At 42.0% G+C, this 25341-nt stretch overlaps 1 protein-coding gene across 1 annotated transcript in view; it reads left to right on the forward strand.

Annotated features, from left to right (window-relative positions):
* SNTB1 (syntrophin beta 1) overlaps positions 1-25341 on the forward strand; it is a 105715-nt gene that overhangs the window by 74374 nt on the left and 6000 nt on the right. Inside the window, exon 4 of the mRNA XM_065752804.1 lies at positions 19307-19446. Within this exon, the coding sequence (XP_065608876.1) occupies positions 19307-19446 (140 nt within the window). The remainder of the gene's footprint in view (positions 1-19306; positions 19447-25341) is intronic.

Here is a 25341-nt window from a genome sequence, read left to right on the forward strand (position 1 = left end):
ATGTCCCCTTGCCCTTCCCACAAGGGTTGAGTTGGCTCTGGCCAGATTCCAGCAGAAGTAATTACACTGTGCCTGTTCTCCCTTCTACATTTTGATCTGACGGTTTCAGCGGTGCTCATTCTGATTTCATGATCCACATAAACCCCAGAAAAGAAGAAAAAGTTTCTTTCTAATGACATTCTACTCTGATTTTAACTTTTCCTTCCTATGCCAGGAGGTTGGTGAGCTCTGAGGTGTAGCACCAGCTCCAGTGAGGCCTGGAGAGGAGAACAGGTATTGCTGGGATCCCAGGTGCTGCCCCTGCTTCTGGGGCAGAAGGAACTCAGGGCTTGAAAGATAGTGAGGAGAGGATGCCATAAGGAAATGGGGCAGTTTTGCATCCTGCTGGACTGTAGAAGCTGTTTCTTTTGGCAGGGCTGTGACTGCAGGAGCACATCCTGGCATGGTCCTGAGCACAGGCTGCTTTCCATGGCTCAGCAGGCCACCAGGGCACTGGAGCTTAACTCTTTTTTGTGTGTAACCCCACTCTCCCACCTTTTGCCTTGGCAGTTGCAGTTGGGTCTTGCTGCGAGGACCCACCTCCCTTCATGCATGTGCTGGGTCAGTTCACCTTAAGGGCTGCACAGCTCCAAAGGCCCATGCCTGAATATACGTGGATTCAGATTCAGCTTGGAGATAAAGAAGGAGTGATGTAGGTATGGTGTGAGGGAAGGTTTTGATCCTCTTCCTCCAGAAGCAAGTGAAAGTACTCCTTTTTTCTCTCAACCTCTGACAGTAAATATTGCAAGAAATACAGTGAAAGAATTGGGAACAGCAATGCTCTTTGGTTCTCAACTATGACGTAAATGCAAGAAATAAACCACAGTGCATAAGGAAGCAGAGACATCTCCTGAATGCATATCCAACCTGGCCTTCCGTGGATGCCCTTTTCAGGCCAGGAGTGGAGGAGCTGCAGGGCTAAGGAAAGCTCCCAGCATCTGCTGTCAAATGGATGCCTGTCCAGCTTTGTTCTTTTTCCCCAGTGTTACCTTTATTCTCTTTTTCTGCTCCATTTCCTGAAGTAAAAAAGTCACCTTCAAGGAAATGGAAAGGTCGATTTGAATCATAGAATTATTAAAGTTGGAAAGACCTCTAAGATCATCCAGTCCAACCATCAACCTGTCATCAGCATAGCACTAATCCATGTCCCTCAGTGCCACATCTCCATGATTCATGAACACCTCCAGGGACGCTGACTCCATCACTTCTGCATGCAGCCTGTTCCTATGCATTACAACTCTTTCTGAGAAGAAATTATTCCAAATATCCGTCCTGAAATTAGGGGCACTTTGACCTTCAGGCTCTGCCCAACATGAATTCCTTTCACTCTAGTCATCAGTTTTTGTTTTTTTTCTTGGACACAATGCTCCCATTTCAGTCCTTTTGATTAATAACCTAAGTAGATAGATGAGAAAGCAGCAGAATAGGCCATTAAGAAAACCCTATTCCTTCTGCCGCACAGCCCCACCAAAACCCTCAGTTAATCCTCATGAAGAAAAAAGGCAAATGTGGAGCTCTTCCTAGTAGAAATGCTCTGATTTGGAGGAAGACTTCTGCTTTTTCTGTTGTGTTTTTATGTAGTGCTGCCCCATCCCGCTCTCCCTTTGAGCTTCCAATCAGAGTTGCATTGTCTCTACCCATAAGTGCTTTTAGGGCAGATTAGCTAGTTAATGTTTGAGTGATAATGCAGCACAGCAGAGTAACTGTTAGTAAAAGCAGAAGCAATATGCCTTGTATCCTGTTTTGCCAAACAACTGCTAACAGAGAAAAATAAACAGTTTTCTAAAAATACCTTGAAAAGAAGCTGTGTTCTCTGTTGGAAAGAGGGATTGACCTTTAGAAGAATAGGAGAGTTAAAAAAAAATAGCGATGAGGGATAAGTTACATGCACTGTAATTTTCAGTGTAGCAAGACATTTACTCAATGCAGACTCTACAAATCCAGTCCAATTTTAATCCTCAACCTCTGTTTGTGTAATAGGTTCCCGAGGCTATTAATGCCAGCCTTTTACCTTTTACCATATCCTGTAAAAATAAAATTATACCCATAATACTGTGACAGCCCTTACAAAAGTGTGCCATTAGAGAATTATATCGCAACACAGCAACTCTGGAGACTGCAAAGAAGTATTTCTCTTACAGCCTAATTGTTGTATCAATAGCATTTTCAACACACTCGGTTACTGAGAAAGAAAAGACCGTGATGATACCGTATGTAAAATAGCGTATTTTGAAGTATTGATTTCAGAGTCTGGCTGTGATAAGAGTGCTTGAATTATGAGTGAAGTCCTCGTAAAAACTGTACTTGAAGCAAATCCATGGTTAAAAAGGTTTCTTCTATCATGCCTCTTCTCTACCATTCTCACACGTGTGTCTGTTTTATTTTTGTTATTTTAAGACAGGAAATATTTTGATACTGGAGTTTTAACTAAAAGAAATAATAGAGCTAATTAAAAAAGGTCTTTTCATTCTCTTCCCCCAGATCCTTCGATTCTGAAGATTTATTTCCATCTGCAGAATTACTCACTCTGTTTAACCGGACAGTAATTGATAGTGCACATCAAGATAATTAGTCTATCTAGTCTCCTAAACCCCAAGCCCCACTGCTACCTTTAAGCTCTGCATTGTATATACAGTAACATAAATAAAAGCTTTAGCAAAGGGCTGAAAAAAATAGCAAATTGATAGCACAGGAGCCTCCTTGCCCTCTCCACAGGGTTTCCTCTTCTCATTTTTAATGAGGCCTGTATTAGTTGTCATTTGTACCTTCCCTGATGAATAGTTTGAAAGAAAAGCTTTCTCTGTGCACAGCAGAATTGGTGCCAAGTTGCTGACCTTTGCTTTTGCTAAGACCTCATTTGAGTCTCAGTCCCAAGCCCAAACATATTGTTGGATCAATCATGTTGATTTTTGGCTCTGATAGTAATGCGCAGCTAATGAGTTGTGTGGTGTACATATTAACCTCAGACCTGGCAGCACTAATGCCAAGCACGTAGCAGAATCGCGCTGGGGCTTTGGGAAAGACATACAGTGCAGGCATCTTAATAGAGGCAGACAATTAAAAACAGTGGAGAGGTATCACAGGTTCACTGCTTGTGAGATGTAGGATTTAATCAAAGCAGGAAAAACAAACCATCTTTTGTCTGTTCAGAAAAAAAAAAAAAAAGAAAACCTCTCAACATCATAAAGGTGCTTTATGAGCTGTGAAATAGAGAGGAAAGCCTGAATGTTTAAGCTGCAAGATAATGATTTTACTACCAAAAGGGAATCTACTTTGGGGAACAGCCAATGAATAACACTAGATTTAATCCTGCTGAAGATTACTGTGTAATGATTATCATGGCATTTCAAGGAATTTGGAAGCAGTGCTTTCAGTTTTGGTTTAGCAACTGCATGACATGTTACTTAGCAATATTTCAGCAAAGTTCCTATATCCTTACAAGTAAAAGTTCTTAAGACCAAGTGTTGAATTCCCAGAAACAGCCAGCACTGCTGATTTTGAAAGCAGCTGTTTCTGATCACTGACAAAAGTAACACTTCCCTCAAAGGAACAGATCTTGATCTCTTTTTACAGTTCTAAGTCTAGGGGGAGACAATGTGTTGCTCATCAACAATGTGGAGAGATGGACAAAAATCTCAGCATGCTCAATATCTCAATAGCCTTCTCCTGGTTCATTTCCTTCCTTTAAGGATTAGGAAAGGAAGGAAGAGTTGCACAATGGATGCATAAGAAAGCAGCATTTTCAATTTTGATATAAGTCCTAAACAGCCAGCTGCAGGGGACAGGGAAACAAAGACAGAATAAATGTGGTTTCCGGAGGTCACACATGGGTTTTGGACTCTTCTTTATTCAATGAAAACTAATCAATAAGGCCAAAGAAACATTCTGCTTGAAACTGAAAATCAAGTGAAATGATTGGAAAAACCTGAAGTACTTAGAGATGAAGTCTTTGATGTTCATATTAGACTTCGGAAGCAGGAGTACCAAGCCTTGGTGAAAAGTGGGCATGAGGGAAGATAAGGGGTCCCACACCCACAAAATCATGTTTTTCTTGCGCTGTAATAGTAATGTTATGTATTTTCCTCTTCCAATCCACTTGTGCTATCACTTTTACTAATGCACAGCTTAATCTTTTTTCAGTATAGGGGATGAGAAGAGTCAGAAGGTGAAAAATGACAACAGTTAGGTGGCACGCTGTTGAGTGAGCCATCTCTCCAGCAGGTGGGATAGGGTGGTTAACTCCAGCAGCTTCACCAAGTTCCGACTTCTTAACCACCTCCAGTTCAATACTGTCGAGGATCATCTCAAAGACCTGGATAGATACCTTGAAATATACATTTTTTAAGATTTTTAAGGGGAGTTTCCTCCCCTCCTTTGGAGGGCTATGTCTACTTGTGCAGTATGCTGCCCAGAGAAGCTCTGGATCCCCGGGGCCTGGTTGAGTGGGGCCCTGGGCAGTCTGATCTGATGAGTAGCAACTCTAAGCCATTCTATAATTCTATGGTTAGTAAACTCAATGTACAAGAAGGCAAAAAAGTCAGTTCTTCATCTGTCTGCCAGAAAAAGAGCACGTGTGTGTGCTCACTGCTGCTTTTCCTAGTGCAATGTTGTCAGTGTTGAAGACAAATGAACTTAACAGAGCTTAGCTCAGATGTAATTTGGATTCCCTGAAGTTCAGGTTCTCATACAGTAGCATTATTCCGACTGGAAGGAAACACCTGGGTTTTAATTACTAAACACTAACAATTGTCAGCCACAGTGAGGATTCCTGAAACTTGGTGTGAGCACGTGGTGTTTTTGTTGAGGCTTTTTTATTTATTTATACATTTCTACTGAGCAGAGGTTGCTGTGCATGGTTGCATTTGCTGATCTTGTACTAAAAATAGTTGCGCACATTGGCCAGAGTGGGCTTCTGATGTGTAATAATGGATACAACTGCTTTTGTGTGCTTTAAGAAATGTCAGTGATGTTTATGGAAACAGCTCTTAAAAACTCACTTTGAGGAGAGGCCTGCTATGGAAATAGAATATAACCCTTTGTTTATGGAATGAAAAAAGTAAATCAGTATGAGAAGAAGCATTTTGGGGTGTTCTTTCTGGCCTCATCTCCTGTCATCCCATGTGCAAAGCACTCTGCAGGGCCCTTCAGGAAGGAAATGTATTGGAACTTTAGGTTTAAACACACATATGTTCATTGCCATTAAAAGATGCTCTACTATTTCTGTGTCCCTTGAATCTCCTAATCATAATGTTAAAGAATCCATAAAAACACTCACATCTAAAAGTTCAAAATGGAGGTTTAAATTTGCAGGCCCAGGACTGCGGCCAGATGTTAACAAGGTCAAGGGACTTTGTGGAGCTGGAAAATGCTGTTGGTACAGGTACAGCAAAGAGGAGCAGCATGGAGAGGGATTGTGAAGCTGCACATGATGGTTTGGGAACCTTTTATGTGACATTTTGTCTTCAGGCCCACTACTTCTGTCTTCTGTGGGAGAGTTGGTTATTGAGAATAAGCTGCTACAGTGTTTGCTTCTTCCTTTGCTGTTGCAAGAGGTTGAAGTAAAAAAAGACGTCTTGGTGGAGAGTGCTGTGGTTAGTAAGTACATTAATGGAGGCTGTGGAACTATTCAATCCTTAAAGGCCATTGTGCATCATGAAGAATACTGCTAGAAACAGAGCCTGCTCCTAACTCAAACCATCTGAGCAAGGAGGAAATATGGGACCATGCATCAGTCATTGAGTTTCTTTGTGCCTGTGGGAATTAACCAAATGGATGACTGTAGAAGGAGGAATGCAAATTGGGACAGGGGAGAGTGGGACAGCATCAGAAGAGTGTGTGAGCAATGGTAAGGTGAAGGTGAGCTAAGAGGATCCTGCAGAGTGGCCACCATGGAAGGAGCAGCCACAGATGTGCTGCAGAGACCATAGGGCACAGGTAGGTGTACGAGGTATTGGGTGGTCTGGGTGGTGCTGGAACAACCCACTGCTGGAAAGGGTAAGATCAGCTTTCTCTGAACCCTTTATAACCTTAGAAGATCGATTCTTTGCAGCTGCAAGGAGATACCAAAAGGAGGAATTCTAGCTTCTCTGTGTTCTTTCACTTCAGATTAGACACAAGGGGCTGTTAGCACTCATCAAAGGTCATGTACATCATCAGTTTCCATTAGCCTGGATACCGTTGAGAAAAACTTCAGACTCAACTCGCTTCAAATAATTTTAAACAGCTGCTTGTGTAGTTGCAAGCACAAGCAAAAGGAATGAGTTGAGGATATAGGATAGCATCCAAGCATGTGAACAGTTCTGAAAAATAGTTATGAGGAACCAGCCACTCACTGATAGTTGTTACACACCTGTAGCCCTCTGTGGTTCTGCAGAGGGCTTCAGTGTTCAAAGTTTTGTCAGCAGAGGCATTGCAGGCTACTCTGCTGGAAAAGTGAAATAAGTGAACACCAGTCTCAGAGGTAACATAGATCACAGATTACATCCATACAGAGGAAGCAAATAGCCACCACGTCCTGTGCCAGACCCAGAGGTTATCAGTTTGGTGCCTAGGGTTCAGTGGTAGTGAAGGTTGTGTTTACATGCAGATAACAGCAAAGGGAGTTCACCCCCTGATCTCTTCTTCCATTGATCTGCTCTTCTCCCCTGGAATTCCCCATAGCTGATTTTTCCTTCTGATTTCATCTGAGTTGTCTGAGAAGGCGTGTTGTCTGAGGATGTACTTCTGAATAAATGATGCTTTAAAAGAGGTGCTGCTTTTATTCACGAAAATGTGTAATAACTAGCCTGATTTCCATCTGCTGAAATTTAGGAGTAAATCCTTTGACGTCAATAGAATTGAATGAGTGAAAATATAATTGAAGTCAGGTCCTATATTTTTAAAGTTAAGCCTAGAAAATGCTGCAACCCATTCTCCACTCTTTTTTCTCTTTCAAGCCTAGCCACAAATATGAGTGTCATAACTGGGACTCGGTCTATTTCTGCCCAATTTAATCAAAGATCTGTCAGTAAGAATTTTTACGAGATGAAAAGGTGAAGTCCTTCTGACTCTCCCTACCTATCTTTAGAAAATCTCATTGGCTGCTGTTTATGAAAAATCTCAGAAGCAGTTGTTCTTTTTTCCACTGGTCAGTTATGTTAAGCAGAGTATCTGTAGCTATGTTTAGTTCTGAACACAAACATGAGGCAGAAATGAAAGCTTTTTGGCAAGCAAAGAATATGATTTTCAGCTCATTCTCACAGAATGGTGTTAATTAATAGATTGTTTTCTGACAAATAGTTAATTGTGCCTGGCTGTTTTCCATATGGATAAGGAAGTAAGCCATGAGGGCACAGCAGTTAAAAACACAGAAATTTGGGTATTAAACCGCTGATATGATATTCAATCCTATTTGCTGTACTTCTAAAAAGAGTTCTGTGAACGTTAGCATATGGCAGTATTACTAGAGGAAGTAGTTTCCAATTTTCTCTTGCACACTTTTGTACTAATGTTATCAACGGAGTTACTCTTTGAATCATTATATTTAAGAACACTAGGGCAAACTAAAAAAGAAGCCTCAATTAAAATATGAAGATTTATCTTCATAGTAGGAATGAATAATTTTACAGAATTTCTCAGGGTCTTCAGTGTAAATACATTTCTAATGCTGAGGATAAAATCAAGAGTAACAACTCTCATACCTGTTCATCCTCTCGGGCTTTGCGCTTCACTGTAGCAGCAGAAGAGATACTAGATCTCCATGGTTTGTGTTACCTTCAGCCAGTTCTTACTGTAAGTGGCTGGCATTTGCCAGCTGGAATGATTTATTAGCCTGCAGCAGGAAACATTCTTCCACTGATGAAATCAGTAGGATCTTGAGATTGTGTATCTCTTGTGCCAAAAAGCAATTTTCTCTTCAGATATGTGATGTGTTTGTAAAGAGATAGAAAAGTCTAATGCAATTTGGAGAAATTTTATTAAGTTGTATGTTTCAGGAATCCTTAATTCTAAGGCAATGACCTGTAGCGTGCTATCTGTTTATACTGGCTTTGGAAATTAACTTTATTACTCTAAAGTATTTTTTCTAAAGAAATGTTCAGTTCTCAATAGAATCGTCCTATGAGTAATTACATGCTAAGGTTTTAGCAAAAATACGAAACACTGTGAATTAAAAGCAGATAAAGAGCCTTAGCTTTCAAAATTGCATAGCTTACAGCATGTAATTTGCTGATATTTGTAGAATTTGGGTCTGTAGATTGATGGCCCTAATCGTCCATCTTTTAGTAATCTCAATGAAATAACATGGCACAGCACTAAATCCATTTGTCTTGTGTGGTTAATTTAAAGCTCAGCATAGATAACTGCCAAGTAGAAGGTTCTTTATGTTTGTCTAGTTCATATGGCTCTGCTGAATATTCATAGTCCCTATTAACACCTGCCCTTCAATATTTGCTGCCTTTTGTCACAGATCTGGAAAGTGGCAGCTTGCATCTTGACTGTAGCTCTTAAGCCTCCTAGCTGGAATCCTTTTACTATAGGGATAGGTCATCTGCTTGGAATGGAGAGATTTTATGAAAGCTGAGCCCTCATTTTTATTGTAGGTTCCTGGCCACAACGAAAAGCTTGAAACTATGGAATGTCAGCAAAACAAAAAAGCTTGATGGATCAGCAAAAATTAAAAATGTATTTCAAATACCAAGCAAACCTCAGACTTATTTTCAAGCCACACTTAGTATCCTCATGGGAGCTTTGGCTGACTGCAGTCGGTAATACTGGTTTCTCATTAAAGCTGTCATGTCATTTATTTTTGCAGCATTTATTTTTGCAGCATTAGTGATGTGTGTGCCTTTCTTCATGCACCAGATACATAGTGATGACAGCTATTGAGTAAATCACAGGACTCAGTGACAGATTGCAGTTATTCTCTAGATCTGAACTTTTTCCCCTGGATTCTTCCCATTCGGCCATATTCTTCTCCTGAAATTATTTTGCAACTGTTAGGGTAATGACCATATTAAAATAAAGAGTTTTCAATTAGTCTTGCAAGAGTGTAGTGATACCTGCACTCACAGTATCCCCAGAATCACAATACCACATGCTTCAGCATGAGTAGCAAGTTCCTAATGGTAAAAATCATTATGAACTGCAACAGAGCAGCTAAAATTCAATTTTGTCCTGGTTAATTGGATATTAAATGGTGTAACTGTTTGTTCCTATGTTTACTGATGTCCTGGGATCCACCAATACTGAGATCCACCATGCAGGCCTACAGGTGGTCTCCAGCTCTCCCTACTGGCTGCCAACGTGTGGCCAACTGGAAAGTTGTTTGGTGGCAGAGGCCTCTTGGAGCTCAGCTGGGATTTGGGGGAAAAAATCATCTTGCCTGTCAGAAGCTTATGTCTTTTAATAAAGCAATTCTAATAAAAATTATGGTTTTTTTCTTCACCAGCAAGAAAGCAGATCAGATCTGTGAGGTTTGTAAGTAGTTTGTGAAGGTCTTTGATTATGCTGCTACAAATACAGATGTTCTCTTTTTATCCATTTAATAAAAGCATATGGACTTGAATAATTGAATGGCTTTGAAAATGACAGCCAGGTAAAAAAAAAATATTAATTTTAAAAAGACAAATATATCAGCTTTGTGTTCACAGATCTTTACTTAGGCATCTACATAAGTAGCTTTGGATTCCAAGTTATTACTAATTTTCACCAAATTTACAGAAACTTGTGACCTCATTGTTGCTTCAAAATAAGCTAAATTATTAAATATTAAATTATTATCAATTCCAGCTGATGAAGCACAGCGTATGGATTTTGCCTTTTTCTAAGAGATGTGCATTTTCATGCCAGACGTTATGAATTCACTCATGTGCTTGAGGTCAGTACTTGCAATGCAGTCAGTCAGTGTTACTGAATATTGATCAATGACACAATAGACTGAAATGACACAGTATTCTGGACTGTCCTTGAGACAGCATAGTAACAATGACAGAGAAACATCTTGTTCTTTCTGTATTGCTGTCTTACTATTTTTTCTTTCAGCGCTTGTGATTTATAATGACCCTTGAGTGAAGTAGTTGAATCTGTCAGTCTTGAAAAGGTATCGGTCATGAAGGGTCATCATTTCTGAGACCGAATGTTAGGAAATACAACATGATAGAGAATGGCATAAAACATCTTCTGGGACAGATTTCAGTCACTACAGTTTTAACATAGACATAGATGATTACCTGTCCTTCATCAAAGAGACGCTGTAATCTTTTCAAATGACATTTTACACGTTGGAACTATCATTAAAAAATGCAAGCAGCTTTCAAATCAAAACTCCATTTCCTGCATTCACATTTGATTCAGTGCTGTTGACAAGTATTCTTGAGTAGATCATTAGAAATCCAAGCACATTTATTGAATCAAAAGGTAAAGTGAATATATCTTTTGAGATAATGGGTATTATTGCTACTTTATCCTAATCTAGCACCTACTTGATCAGCTGAAGGCAGAATCAATTGTAAATTAACGATCTTTAAAGACAGTGAGTTGAAACTCTGGTGTCTTTAAATCAATTCTGCACCTGTACAGTTACCATTATAGCCCACTGATGAGGATGGACTACCTCATAAAACACTGCTACTTGACTTGAACAGAAAAGTCTGCCCACAGTAAAACTGCTGGGTCACATACCAGAGAATAGTGTTTGCTCTTAGTATCCTCATCTGTACCTGGGACTGCTTTTCTTTAGCACTAAATAACAATTTTTAAGCACTTACACAGGAGATATGGTGGAGCCTCCAAATCTCCCCATTTTTTTTCTTGCCTCTACTTGAAAGCCATTCACGAGTATGATTCTTTTCTCTTGGCACTGATCCTGATGTACAAAATGGTTCCATGGACTGGAGAGAAAATCACAGAATCACGGAACTGTAGGGGTTGGAAGGCTCCTCTGGAGATCATCTAGTCCAACCCCAGAGATCCTTTTCTTCCAATTTCTAAGGCAACTCTGGAGGAAGAGGGCTGCTCCATTTTAAACAGAAGTAGTGTTTTTCTGCAGTACTAGGATTATGGTGCTGTGAGATCCAGTCATCATACTGAAGACAGCACAGCTGCTCATATGTCCCAGACTTGAGTTTAGAGGTACAGTACATCCCACATATTGATGATAGCTGTAGGCAGCACTGGGCAGCTGTTGTCAACCTTTCATGAGAGATGTTTCAGAATGCATGCTACAGACACCCTCATTTGCAATCTGTAGAGTCCAGATATCCCAGATTTAAGCTGCGTGTACTCAAAAGGCATGAACACACAACAGCTGCAGTTATTTACTAATAGCAAACATCATAGCTGATCTTTAAGGTCTCTTCCAACCTAACCCATTATATGATTCTGTGATTCTGTTGTCTTCATTTTTGCCCTGAATGTGTTGTAACCATGCTAGATTAGAGAGATGGCTGGTGGAAACCCAGGTGCTGGCTGGACAAGAAGGGAAGCATATGTTATTGCCTGCACTTTCGCACAGGTTTTAGCTTTAATATAGCAGCTTTGTACTCACCAACACTCTTCAGACTTTTCATTCACTTGTTCAATCAGTATAACTGATAAGAAAAGCCCAGGGTTAATGGTGTTTTCTTGGCTTTTTCTCCATTCTCCTATATCTCTTTTATAAACAGTACTTAAAATATGGCCACTTTGAGCACGGGTTTGTTCCTTGTCAAACTGGCCTTGAAGGTCAGTTGAACGATAGCTAGTCTGTCCTCTATCTCTTCATCAGCCTGTTTGTAGCACCAGCTGGGCCTGTTTTGGCCTTCCCACCTGTCCAGCTTGCCATTTATCTTCTCTACTTACGTGTTACAGGTCAGGCAGGTTTTCCTTGCCACAGCCCTTGGGTGATGAAATATCCTTTTCCCTTCCCTACGCTTTCCAGCCATTTTCTGAAAACAGTACAATGGGGAAGATAAGTAGTAAAGTGCAGATTTTTTTCTTCAGAATTCATTTAGTTCAGCACTATCTTTTCAGGAGTGGAGCTTTACTGTTTGCAATGCTTTCCCATCATATCCCTAGCAAATTACCACTACTTACTTGCAGAATTTCTCTCAGCCATCTTGTGGTCTGAAGAAATCACTACAGAAGAAAATATCTTTTACTCAGAAAACGGAAGAATACTTTCTGAAACATAGTAGAGTTTCTTTCTTCTGATGTGAAAGTCAGTCAGTGTCTTGAACAAATGGTGATCCGCCTACCATATTAGTGCCCTCTGCCTGTTTCCCTTCCCTGGGTGTATTTTTGACATTATGTCACAGAAAGAGTTCTTATGGACTTTCACTTCATGCACAGCAAAGTGATCTTAGGTCATGGCAAAGATTTCTAAAATGCACAATTTACCTTTTCTTTTTCTTACTTTCTGAGTCCTTCACAGTTAGATGTTTAATCATTTATTTATCCAGTTTCCCTGGACTCATGAATCAGGAGAAAAAAGAGGAGAACATTTGTTACTGCACGTGGTGAGACACTGGCACAAGTTGTCCAGAGCAGCTGTGGATACCCCATCCCTGGGGGGATTTAAGGCCAGGTTGAATGAGGCCCTGGGCAGTCTGACCTGGTGGGCTGGAAATGGATGGGCTTTGAGGTCCCTTCCAAGCCAAGCCATTCAATGATTCTAGATACGAGCCAGAGCTGTTTGGAAATCATATCCATCTAGAGCTGGAACATCTGCTTGTAGATATCATACCATGCGGTTGTGGTTGACTGTGTTAGTTTTGACTAAAACTGGCTTGTGTCTTCTCATTTTAAAGGATATCTAGGAGAAGTTTAGTCTTGAACAAATCTGTCTCAGGAATGGGTATCCTTTTCATTTTCATCACTGCCCATAGCTGTAGCTGTAGCTGTACTCCAGACTGCACTGGGGATAGCTTGAGAGTTGGGATCAGTGTGGTCCTTGTGCTGCTCTGCCTGTTCACACAGCATCAAAGTCAAACATATACATCACTCAGTAGCTGCTTGATACTCAAATGATGCAGTGTTGTACCCTTCGTGGGATATTTTTTGTTGTGCAGTAAGTGTAATCCAAATCTGATAACAGGTACCTTTGAGCTGTCACTGAGGTCAGAGAGAGAAAACAAAACCGATCATATTTTCAATAGCTTTCTTCCTTTTTTTATATAATATGAAATATTACATTCATATCATTCGTATTATATTCATAATATGAATATAACATTCATATTATTTCTAGGATTTTCACATCTGTGAGCCTCACACCCCTGAACCTGAACCCCTAGGTCAGAGCTAGGGTAGCAAACTCCCCACCAGTATAAGGGTGGAGCAAGTCCAAGACCAACTCATGAGAGTGAATGTGTACAAGTCCATGGGGCTGGATGACATGCACCCCAGAGAGCTGGCTAATGTTGGGCCACTATCCATCATATTTGAATGATATTGGAATCAACTTTTTACAAGTGATAGGTCAAGGGGGAATAGTTTTAAACTAAAGGAGGGGTGGTTTGGATTAGATGTCAAGGAATTTTTTTATTGAGAGAGTGGTGAGGTGCTGGAACAGGTTGCCCAGAGAGGCTGTAGTTGCCCTGTCCCTGTAGGTGTTTAAGGCCACATTGGATGGTGCCCTGGGCAATCTGATCTAGTACTTGATCTCGTGGCTGGGAACCCTGCCTGTGGCAGGGAGATTGGAACTTAATGATCCTTGAAGTCCCTTCCAACCCAAGCCATTCTATGATTCTGTGATTCTATAATCTCCTGTTTAAAACTACCAAGTACACATCTGATCTGTGCATGTGGTGTGGGAGGTGTTGATATCCCCTACCTATGGCTGTCACTTACACCCACTCTTGCATTGAAAATTGCCTCCCATCAAATGAGCTTGCAGAAGTACTAGCATTGTTGCATATGCTGCCGTTGACATGTTGTATTTCTGCCTCACTGCAGTTCATCTTGGAAAAATACTTTGCAGTTCCAGCTGTTATTTTCAAGAACTGACAAGTAGGATTCTGTAAGAGAATCAAATTTATTCTGAACATGGATGTAGTCCTTCATCAAAAGACAATGAAATGGCAAGAAATACGTAGCAGAACACATCTCAGCCTGTTATCAAAGCTGACTTTTGGCAGCACTGAGAGATTTTAAGTGAAGGGAGGCTGGAAAACACCAAGAAAAATGTTTCAGAAAATTCTTTCTGGATTGCTCCTCCTGTGTGGTGTATGCAAGGGTATTTTAACTTCTGGGTTTGAGGGATGCAGGGGAGGGGAAAGGGTATTAAAACTCTAAGTGTGAATTTGCTGCACTGTGATTCTCTCTGAAAGGGCACATTCAGAATACCTGCTGAAGTGAAGTCTGCTGGCAATATATAATTTGTGTATTAAACAGAGAATGTGATGGAATGAATGAAATGAAAGCTGTTAATGAAAATATAAAATAGCTTTCCAGAAAAAAAACAAAAACAAAAAACAGGGCCTCTAATGTGATTTTCTGTGAGCGTCATAGATTAAAGGTATTCTTTCGTCTATTCCTGACAGCCTGAAGTAGAAGAGTAACTGAAATTCAAAGGAAACTCTTACAAAAGAGAGATCTGGTGGGTGAAAATGCAAAGGTCCAAACTGTTTCTAAAAGGACATGTCTCAAGTGAGCTGCCTATTGGAAATAGAGCATTTATACTGACTTTGCACTTGAAGCCTGTGGCAGAGATAGACATAAGCATGGATCTCCTCTGTTACTTGGCTCAGGTGAGCTGAGCTGGACATGGAGAGTGGCATTGGTACCTGTTGCTACCATAACAGTACCCAGAAAACCAGTAAAAAATGTGCTGAAGCTTTTTGTTGGTTTGAAGAGTACTGTCATTTTTTTTTTCCTCTATTCCATCAGGATTGGATCTAACATTCTGACTATGGAAAAGATTTGAGTTTGAAATTTTTCTTAGGGTAGGTGGTCATTCTGTTGGTATGCAACACAGATAAATGTGCTTTGAATCACACGTGTGCAGTTGGGATCTGGGATGTATTGGGCCCAGCACTGCCAGCTGGTCGAGGGAAGTGATTGTCCCTTTCTACACTACACTGGTGCAGCCTCATCTGGGGTTCTTTGTGCAGTTTTGGGCACCACAATACAAAAAGAATATAAAAGGAGGGCTGCAAAGATGGTGAAGAGTATAGGAGGAAGATATATGAGGAGTGGATAAAATCACTTGGTTTCTTCTGCCCTGAGAAGAGGAGGCTGAGGGGAGGCCTCATGGTGGCCTGAAGCTCCTCACAGGGAGTGGAAGGTCAACAACGGCCCCGAGGGAATGGCATGGAGCTGAGTCAGGGGAGGGTTGAGGGGGGGGGGTTAGGGGAGGCACCAGATTGCGGTGGGCATGGAACAAGCTGCTGGAGTTCAGGGAGCATCTGGATGATGTTCTCAGACATAGGGTCTGATTTTTAGGTGATCCGGTATGGAGAACTATTTCATGTTATGACGTGTCAGATTTTATATCCTTACTATTGGAACAGATCCTTCTCTTTGCTGTCAATAATCAGCATGCTTTCTCCTCTTGTTTTGAATTTTATTATTTTACTCATGCTTGGTATGACCCTATTGCTTGATCTGGATTAATTTCCCATGCTGATTTGTTCTGAATGTGCCCTGTAGGCTAATGTTGTATTTGCAGACTTTGTTCTTCCTTTGTAAAATTCGCTGTTACCATCTGCAGGACAAAATGTTCTCTTTGACACCTTAGAGAAGTGCTGCCTGTCTGCTGAACAGCACGGCATCAGCTGTTAAAGCCTGATGCAAACCCCACTGAAATCAGTGAACAGTAATGCAATTCAAGGTTTTTAGGGACAAGCAATATCTTTTATTAGATCAGCTGTTAAACTTGGAAAAAAACAGACACGCTTTCAGACACACAAACCCTTCTTCAGGTTTGAAATAGCAGCAGTATTGCTTACACCAGCTCTCCTTATGAATGAGACAGCTATAGTCACAGCAAGGTTTATAAAATGTGATTAAAAGTGTGTGCATCACAGGGCCCTTCCTCCTGGGTAGTGCTCCTTGAAGGACATGGGCAAACATTGCTCTCCTCTGTCCCTGATATCCATTTCCTGTGGAGGGCCATGAAGGTGATCAGAGGCTGGGGTGCCTCTCCTACAAAGGAAGGCTGAAGGGGTTGAGTCTTGTTCGGCTTGGAGAAGAGGAGGCTCTGGAAGACCACACTGCAGCCTTCTAGTACTTGAAGGGAGCTTATAAACAGGAAGGAGACCAACTTTTTGCATGGACAGATAGTGACAGGACAAGGTAAAATGGTTTTAAATTAAAAGAGGAGAGATTTAGATTAGGTATTAAGGAGGAAATTCTTTACTCAGAGGGCAGTGAGGTACTGCCACAGGATGCCCACAGAAGCTGTGGATGCCCCATCCCATCCTTGAGGACGTTCAGGGCCAGGTTGCCCTGGGCAGCCTGAGCTGGTGAGTGGCAGCTCTCCACATGGCAGAGGGTTGAAAATGATGTGCTGTTAGGTCCCTTCCAACCCAAGCCATTCTGTGATTCCTGTTCTACACTTTACAAATAAGGGATGCATTCTACACGGAGAGCTTGGATAAGATCCCTTCAGGCAGAGCTGAAGAAAAGCTTTTAATGCCATTAAGAAAGACAAAGACCAAGCTGTGGGTTTCGTTGTGCAGGTTGTAAGCACAGCATCCCCTCATTTCTCAGCCAGAAAATCTGGCTCCTGATCTTTACAGGTGTCCAGCAAACAGTTGTGTGGCAAAGAGCTGGCCAAATGAGTTGCATTCCCTTTCTAGTGGTTAGTTTACTGAGAGCAGTGTTTCCCAACCTTTCTGGAGTCACGTTTGGCTGACAGCCACTTCATCACAGACCTTGGGTTTGAAAATACTGCCCAGGTGGGATAGTTCTGTTGGGAAGCTGCTTACAGCTTTGGGTTGTTTGTGGTCACAGAATGAAAAAAAGACAGAGTGAAAAAAGAAGTAATAGCCACAGTACGCTGTCCACTTTCCCCCACAAGTTATGTATATGAAAATCATTCTTTTCGTCCTATAGTAGACTTTATAGTTATCTTCATTTCTTGAATTCTTACAAAGCATGTATTAAAGTCTTTCTGTTTAAGGGACACATACAGGTGCTCAAAAATTGGGAATTGATATATTAACTGCAGTTAATAACTGTAGTATTACGTAGCTAAGAATGCTTTTTACTTTGTGAATATTTCTGAGGTACATGAGCTCTGAGATCTTTGGGTTTAACATTCTTCCTGGAGTATATTAAAAGGTGCATTAATTACGCAGCTGCTCTGTTCAAGCTCATTTGAAAATGAAAGGTTGCACTTCAAGAAATTCAGCATAAGAAAATTGTAAATAAATATTAACGATCCTCAAGAAATGAAAAGGATCAACATTTTTGAGTTTAGGTTGGTTGATGTACAGATGACAACAAGCAATGAAAAAGCAATGCAGCAAACAGAAATGTGTTTATTGGAAAAACTTAATTTGGAAAAAAAAATTATATTCTAAAAGTGATGCAAGCCAACAGTCTTAGTCTTAAGCTTACGATCTGCCTTGGGTGTTGGTGGTTCTTGTGCGAAGCTTTCCTACATCTGGCTCAAAATACTTTAGAAGTTCAGAAATGCATTGAAATCTGTCTTCATGTAAAATAGGAGTATCTCAAATATGCTTCTCAATCTGAATCTATCATTTAAAGCACATCATATTTATGGATACGAATCACCATTCCTGATGTGTCCTGGTCAATCTTAGATTTATCTCTTACATAGAATCATAGAATCACCAAGGTTGGAAAAGACCTTCAAGATCATCCAGTCCAACTGTCCACCAATCGTTAGCACTAAACCATGTTCCTCAACACAATGTCTAAACATACCTTAAATACCTCCAGGTTCAGTGACTCCACCACCTCCCTGGGCAGCCCCTTCCAGTGCCTGACCACTCTTTCAGAGAAGTATTACCTAACATCCAGTCTGAATTTCCCCTGGTGCAATTTAAAGCCATTCCCTCTCATGTTATCACCAGTTACATGAGAGAAGAGGCCACCCCCAGCTCACTACAACCTCCCTTCACATAGTTATGGAGAGCTGTAATGTCTCCTCTGAGCCTCCCCTTCTCCAGACTGAATAATCCCAGCTCCGTCAGCAGTTTTTTCATAAGGCCTGTACCTTAAAAGAGATAGATGTTTTCTCTAGCAAGTGACATGCCCAGTGACACACATCCATGCCAAATAGGTTGGCATGAAGCATAAAACATGTGTTAGACAGCTGCTTCTCTTCGCTGGACAGAGTTTTAATGGAGGAGTCATGTAGACAACCAGATTCTCTGGAGAATCTCATAATTTGTTTAATTTCCTTTAATACCCAGCCAAGGTGTTTGGGTTTTAGAATGTGGGCTTTAGATTGTGAGCTTGTTTCTATGTAATGTGATGTCTTTTCTTGTATGTGAACCAAAAAAAAAAATGATTAATTTGTCTGTGAAAGCCAAGACCCTTTCATATTCCCATCTATTTTAAGACACCTAAACGCTGCCAGATTAAGAAAAAAACAGAATCCTCATAGTGTGTGGCCATGTGGACAACCACATGCCTGAGCTGCAAAACAGAATTCCACATCTGGATTCTGCAGCTGGTAAAGGGCTTTGATGTCCCAGTTATTAGACACTGTCTACAGATGGGTTTAACTGTGGATGCAAATCTGTCTCTGAGTCAATGCTTCAGATCGACTCTATTCTATAAAATGACATTTGTAAAAGTACTGGGAATGAAAGCAGTGAAAACGTGAACTGTGGAGGAAAGAAGCAGGCCCAGCTGCTCCCAAAGCAGTATTATTTTACTACCTGACATTCTTAAATAGTAATAATGTTGAAGGTTTTTAGTAGTTTTGAACCTAGAAAGAACATGAGTAGTGTCGAGCACTCAGATTAATGTGGCAGCTGCACATGAATGGCAATCCTTGTAAATATACCTTTAAGGTCCTTTTGTGCATACCACAGCTAAATAACAGCCAGCTCTGTCTCTGTGTTCTTCCACTACTGCATTTATGGAACAGCCTGTACTGAGTGAAGGCTGCAAGGAGGTTTGGAATGGTATTGTCAACGAGAGCAGCTGACTTCATTGTGCTTTACTCCTCTTCTGCTGCATCTGGCTAGAAGTTCATGCTGGAAATGTGAAAAAGACAAAGAAGAAAAACTCTTGCTTGCTGTCTTGCTCAGGGCTCAAGATGTTTGTGTTGTCAGGCTTTGCACCGTAGTATCTTTGTCTTTTGTTTCACTGAAATGTTCCTCCTTTTCAGGTGCCAGGAGACAACGAGAAGCACTGGAAGCCAGTGTTAGTGGTCTTGACAGAGAAGGACCTCTTAATATATGAGAGCATGCCACGGATGAAGGAGGCTTGGTTCAGCCCTCTGCACACCTACCCCCTCCTAGCCACCAGGTACCTGAGCTTTTGGTTACACCCATAAAAGCTGAGATAGCTATAGCAATTGTACATCTATAGATCATATCTCAAATGCCATGGCTTGGAAATGAGATTCTTCTTGAATGGAAGAACATTCCTCCTCACTTCTCTTCCACTTCAAGTTCTGACCAAAGCTGATTGCTAGAATCACACCAGAAAGAAAACAAATGCAGTAGTTTGGCCCAGATCAGAAGTGCTGAAATAGCTGAGAGTTTGATCTCCTGAGATTTCCATCTCAGCACGCAGACCTGAGGAATCTGCAGAAGCATTCACATTTCCAGCTACTTCTCCAAGCTGACTTATGGGAAATTATTGTCTTGGTTTGAATGTGCTAATGTGGAAGTTCTGTGTCCATGGGCTCCTGGGGTCTTGCATGTATGATAATTTCAGTATGACTTGTGTTACAGCCAGAAGTCTTGGGTTTGTACTTTGAAATCATGAACTTGAAAGATGCATTTTTGAATCGAGGTTGGAAATAACCATCTGTATTATTTCAGATCTATCCATCAACACTAATTCAGATGGAGTTTTCCCATGGTTGTCTTTATACAGTGGAAACCTTCTGTGCTTCTCAGTGCGAATCTTAATCACATTTCTCTGCCAGTGTGGTCAAAGGGCTTGAGAAAGAGCTGCTGCTGCATTGTTTTGGCCTTGCTACAGGCCACTATTATACTATTCTCAATGAGTTCTCTTTCAGAAGAGCTGGTAGCACATTGCCAAAAACAGTGGGTCTCTTGCTGCACTCTCATTAGTTAATTTTTGTTCTCCATCTCTTCATTGTCTCCCTAAATGAGCTGAGACTTTACTATTAAACCATTATATTAAAAAAATATATATAAAGTTATATTTGGTAACACTTATTTTGTCCTAATCAACCTACCCACAATAGAGCCTTCACACTTACAGGAAGACAAGTTCTGATTTACTTTCTGTTACCTTAAAATGAAGTGAGAGCACAGTGCTTTGCAGTTTGCAGCCTGCTGTGCCTGATGGCAGTGAATGTTGACAATCCCAGTGAAATTTGTCAAGTCCAGTTGACGCTGAAAACTAGGTAAGGTGTTGGAGCAGAAGATTGTTTGTAGGTGTGTCACTGGACTTTGATGTGATGCTGAATGGCACGTGGTGGTGTGTTACCACATGGTAATTACACCTCTGAGAGAATGTGCCGATGTCATCAGTAATTTATTGCTCCTCCTGTTGCAACATCCTGCCTTGCCTATGTGTGTTTGGCCCAGCAGGAGGAAGGGAGTTCTGGACAGCGTCAGTGTGAGGTGGATGGAACAGACTGAGTTGGTAAATAGCAGTATTTCTGCATACCTCTCTGCTCTTTTTTCAAACTGCATCACTTGGATCATGAATCTTGCAGGAGGGGAAGAAGCACTGGGAATTCTGTGGGAGTGATGTTTCAGTGGTACATAGTTACTGCCTGCTGTGGGCCGCACAGAGGACATGGTCATTCAGCTGAACCTGTTTCTTTATGAGTTCCCCATCCTATTTTATAGTGTTATCTGACCCCATTCCTTCTGCCCCAAAACAAGCTTTGCTGCCTTTCTTGGTAAACCACCAGCAGAACATGGTGCAGCTCCTCCCCATTGCTTCAGGGTGCCATTTGCCTGCAGGGCTGAGTCCTCCTGAAGTGGCAGAAGATCCTGCCTGTGGTAAGTGCATCGAAGGGACACCGTGATTGCCATGTCCTGACCTCCAGCCCCTCCTGTTGCCTGGACCCTGGTAGCTACTGCTAACAGTCAGGTGTGAGGCAGTCGCTAATTTCTAAATCTTAGCTTGCAAAAGGCAGTTCAACAAAGTCACTTTACTGTGGTGGATCATTCTCCTGCTAGGAGCAAAGTGTTATTTGCCATCAGGAGATTAGGGCTACAACTCCGTGCCCTTCTGACCTCCACACACCCATGGAGCTGCCCAAGGCTCATGATAACCCTTTAAAATTTCAATGTAATGAGTCCTGAGCATGTATACCTGTCCTACTGCTCTATCACTGCTAGGAAATGCCTATGCCTTGCTTTGCCAGTTTGTTATCTTAATCAGCCCCAGATTGGCTTGAGGTTGCCAGTCAACTCACCCTTCTCCTAACTGCCCACACATCTTAGTGTGCAAAAACGGGATGATGTTCAGAAAGGATGAGCACAAAGTTTGGTACAGGGGAATAACCTAGGGCTCTGGTTTTGTGTGGTATGTGTCTGATAAAGCAGTCACTCTGCCAGAAAGCATCTGGAAAGTGTGGCAAAATTGCTTAAATCTACAGTGTTAAGCTGTTGGTAGGGTGTTATAAGGTGGTCATCTTGGGTTGTAACAGAAGCATAATTTCTTGAACAGGTGTGGTCATCTAACCTCAGCACGGAGCATGAATAAAGCACCGGTGATGGCCCATGTTCACGTGGGACACTGCACATCCAAAAAGGTGCTAGTTAACTAGGGGAAGTCTGATACAAATGTAAGACCTGGAAAACAGAATAGCAGAATCATGGAATAGTTTGGGTTGGAAGGAACCTTTATGTATTATCTTATCCAACCTCCCTGACATGAGATAGATATCTCTAGCCCAAGTTGCCCATATCTCCTTCCAACCCCACTGGCATCTCCAGGAATGGGACATCCACAGCTTCTCTGGACAAACTGTTCCCATGCCCCACCACTCTCATAGTAAAGAATTTCTATGTTGTGTCTCACTTAAATCTCCCCTCTTCCTCCATCTTTCTTATAAGCACTTTTTAAATATTACAAGGCTGCAATGAGTTCTCCCCAGGGCCTTCTCCTCTCCAGGCTGAGCAAGCCCAGCTCCCTCAGCCTGTCTTTATAGGAGAGGTTTTCCAGCCCTCTGATCATCTTCACAGCCTCTGGACTTGATCCAACAGCTTCATGTTGTTCTTGTGCTGAGGGTCTCCCTTGGAGACAGGGAATACTTAAGAAACCTTTCTTAACATGCCATTAGTTTTCAGGTATGCACAGGAACTCGGGGGCCAAGGCAGCATATTCTCTAGATCTGTGGTGGGCACAGCAGGATAGGCTGTGTAGCAGGATAGGCAGAGGAGGTTCTGCAAAAACTTGGTATGCAGGTGAAGCACTGGATTCTATCTCTAGAATCTGTCTCTAGAAATGTGTACAGTCCTCAGTGCTAGGGCTGGAAAGGATAGCTGGCAGTACCAGGAATGTGTTGGCACACACACAGCATCCAGCCCACTGTCTGTGCTTTAACGAACAGGTGAAAAGATAACAGAAATACCAAACACGACATCTAGAACTGAGCCACAATCTGATAAATACAAATGAATACTCAAATCCCCAAGGCCTGCAATAATTGACAGATTCCCTAAATCATTACACCTAGTGTTGTGGATGCTTTTGATTAAAACCCTGCAGGATTCTGATGTTATGTGCTGTCACACCAGGTAGTTACACCAAGAAAATACACATGGTTCGCTGCCAGTATTGACTGCTGTGTTTGTGCTCAGTTGGTGATTACCCTCCTTGTGACATGTTTTTTAATCCCCTCTGTGCATCGATCAGTGCAATCGAGAACTTTTCACCTGGAAAGTTTGCAGACCACATGTTGTAATCTTGGCTGCTGCCATCTTTCAGATTTTTATGAGTCCTTGGGAAAACATTTTTGCTTAGCTAATGCATATTTGAAAAGCTGCTGAAACTGGAAAACTTCAGTGCCAGATACTGCACAGAGTCATGCTTAATCTACCCAAGACATAACGAGCAGAGAAAATTGAGAAGTGGTGGAAGGATTACATTCTTCTTGTAGCATTTTAATAGCAGAATTTTCAATGTTCTGTTTGTTGATAAGTTTCCCTTCAACCTACGAGTGCTATTAAGATCTAAAAATATTTTCTAGGCAGTCTTTCCCAGCTTTGTGTGGAATATAAATAATAGCGCAAATAAAACTGAGATCAGGAGATGTAAGTTGCTCCTTTAAGTCTCTGCACCAGAAGGCACAGCAGCTGGCTCGTAGCCCTGACTCCGAGGACCTTTTAGTCATAATGTTTCCACGTTTCTTTATGCGTGAAGAAGGAATAACAGTGCCTCCCTACAGCATGGGGATGGGAGCTCAAGCCATTGCATCTTAAATGTCTGCAGTCAAATTGTGTTATCTATCATAGCACATGTGAAAAATAAAACAGCACATGTTGAACTCTTGTCAAAGATCAAGTATCTCAAGTAACCTTTGTGCAAAGCTGAGCTCTGTAATCAGAAAACAGTGGAGCAGTTTGATGCTTGATGCCAGTGTAGATTACAGATGTTTGGTAATGATGAGCAAAGGGTGGTCTGGGCAACTTACCTGTGTAAATCCAGGTTTTTACATGAACATCCCATTGTTAACAAACATTGTTACTGCTGAAAAGGATCTGGGAGTACTGGTGGTTCACAAGCTGGACATGAGTCAGCAATGTGCCTGCACAGCCCAGAATGTCAAACATCCTGGGCTACATCAAAAGAAATGTGGCCAGCATGGTAAGGGAGGTGATCCTGCCCCTCTGCTCTGTGCTGGTGAGACCTCACCTGGAGTACTGTGTGCAGATGTGGAGTCCTCAGTGCAGGAGAGACACAGACCTGCTGGTGTATGTCCAGAGGGCCATGAAAAGGATCCAAGGGGTGGAACATATCCCCTAAGAGGAGAGGCTGAGAGCTGGGGCTGTTCAGCCTGCAGAAGTCTCTGCTGAGACCTGATAGTGGCCTTTCAGTATCTAAAGGTGAGCTATCTTCAGCAGGGTCTTTTCTCATAGAACAAAGGGAGATGGTTTCAGAAGAGGGGAGATTTAGATTGAATGTAAGAATAAAGTTTCATTATTATAAGAGTAGTGAGGCACTGGAACAGGTTGCCCAGAGAGAGGATGGATGCTTTGTCCCTGGAGATGATTCAAGGTCAGGCCATATGGGCTCTGAGCACCCTGCACTGGCTGTAGGTGTCCCTGCTCATTGCAGGGGAGTTGGACTAGATGGCCTTTCAGTGTCCCTTCCAACTCAAATGGTTCTGTGATCATCCATTTTTTCTGAACGTGCAGCAGACCAACAACACGAAGATTTGTTTCAAAACCCACCATCCCAATTTAGTGGCTCTGGGTGGGACATCAGGAAAGGAGTTTGAGCACCAGTTGTCTGTGAGAGTGGGCAGAGGGGTGTGCAGGGCAACCCAAAGGTGGCTGAGCAGGATGAGTGCGTGTGCAGAGGTTTCCAAAGGCGACAGCTGCCCCCGAGCAGATTTCAAATACTAAGTTAAGGGTTAAGGAGGGGTTTCAACCTAAGAAAGGTCAGCTTATAGTGGTGTGTATGCACTTGTGGCCCTGCCTCTTCTGAGATCAGTCTCCAGTGAGCAGCTGAACACTTGCTGTGAATGTCAGTCCTGGTTTCAGTGTCCTTTTGAAGAAGCCGCTGGATTTTGCTGTGTTGGAAATTCCCACAGCCTTGCAGTGAGGAGTAGGTCCCAGAGAGTATCCCCCATCACGTGGTGCTGGACTGCACACATCTCACTACTGCGCACCTGCAAAGGGTAATGCCAGAAAGGTCCTCGGAGAGAAAAGGGAATAATTAGAGAACATGAGCAGGTGTCGTGCTGGCTCCCTGGAGTGTGCAGAGTGCTGTGTTTTGCTACATGCTGCACAAGCAGCCCACACCACGAGAAACCTCCTGTGCCCTCTGGAAGCTCTGCAGCTTGGGGTGGGACATCAGGCACATCGATGGCAGTGGTGCTGCAGAAATATAGCAGCAAACATTCCCCTGCCTGGCTGTGTACTTTGGGTTTAGCTGCCTGGTTTTCCAAAGTGTGATCTGGAGCTGTGTGACAAAAGAAAAGGATTTTTACATAGTGAATTTTTAATAAAGGGGGGATAATATGAGAGAGAAGGGTGCAAG

The sequence above is a fragment of the Cyrtonyx montezumae genome, unplaced genomic scaffold, assembly GCF_038088225.1.
Source record: "Cyrtonyx montezumae isolate F1298 unplaced genomic scaffold, pur_monq_1.0 scaffold_8, whole genome shotgun sequence".
Lineage (NCBI taxonomy): Eukaryota > Metazoa > Chordata > Aves > Galliformes > Odontophoridae > Cyrtonyx > Cyrtonyx montezumae.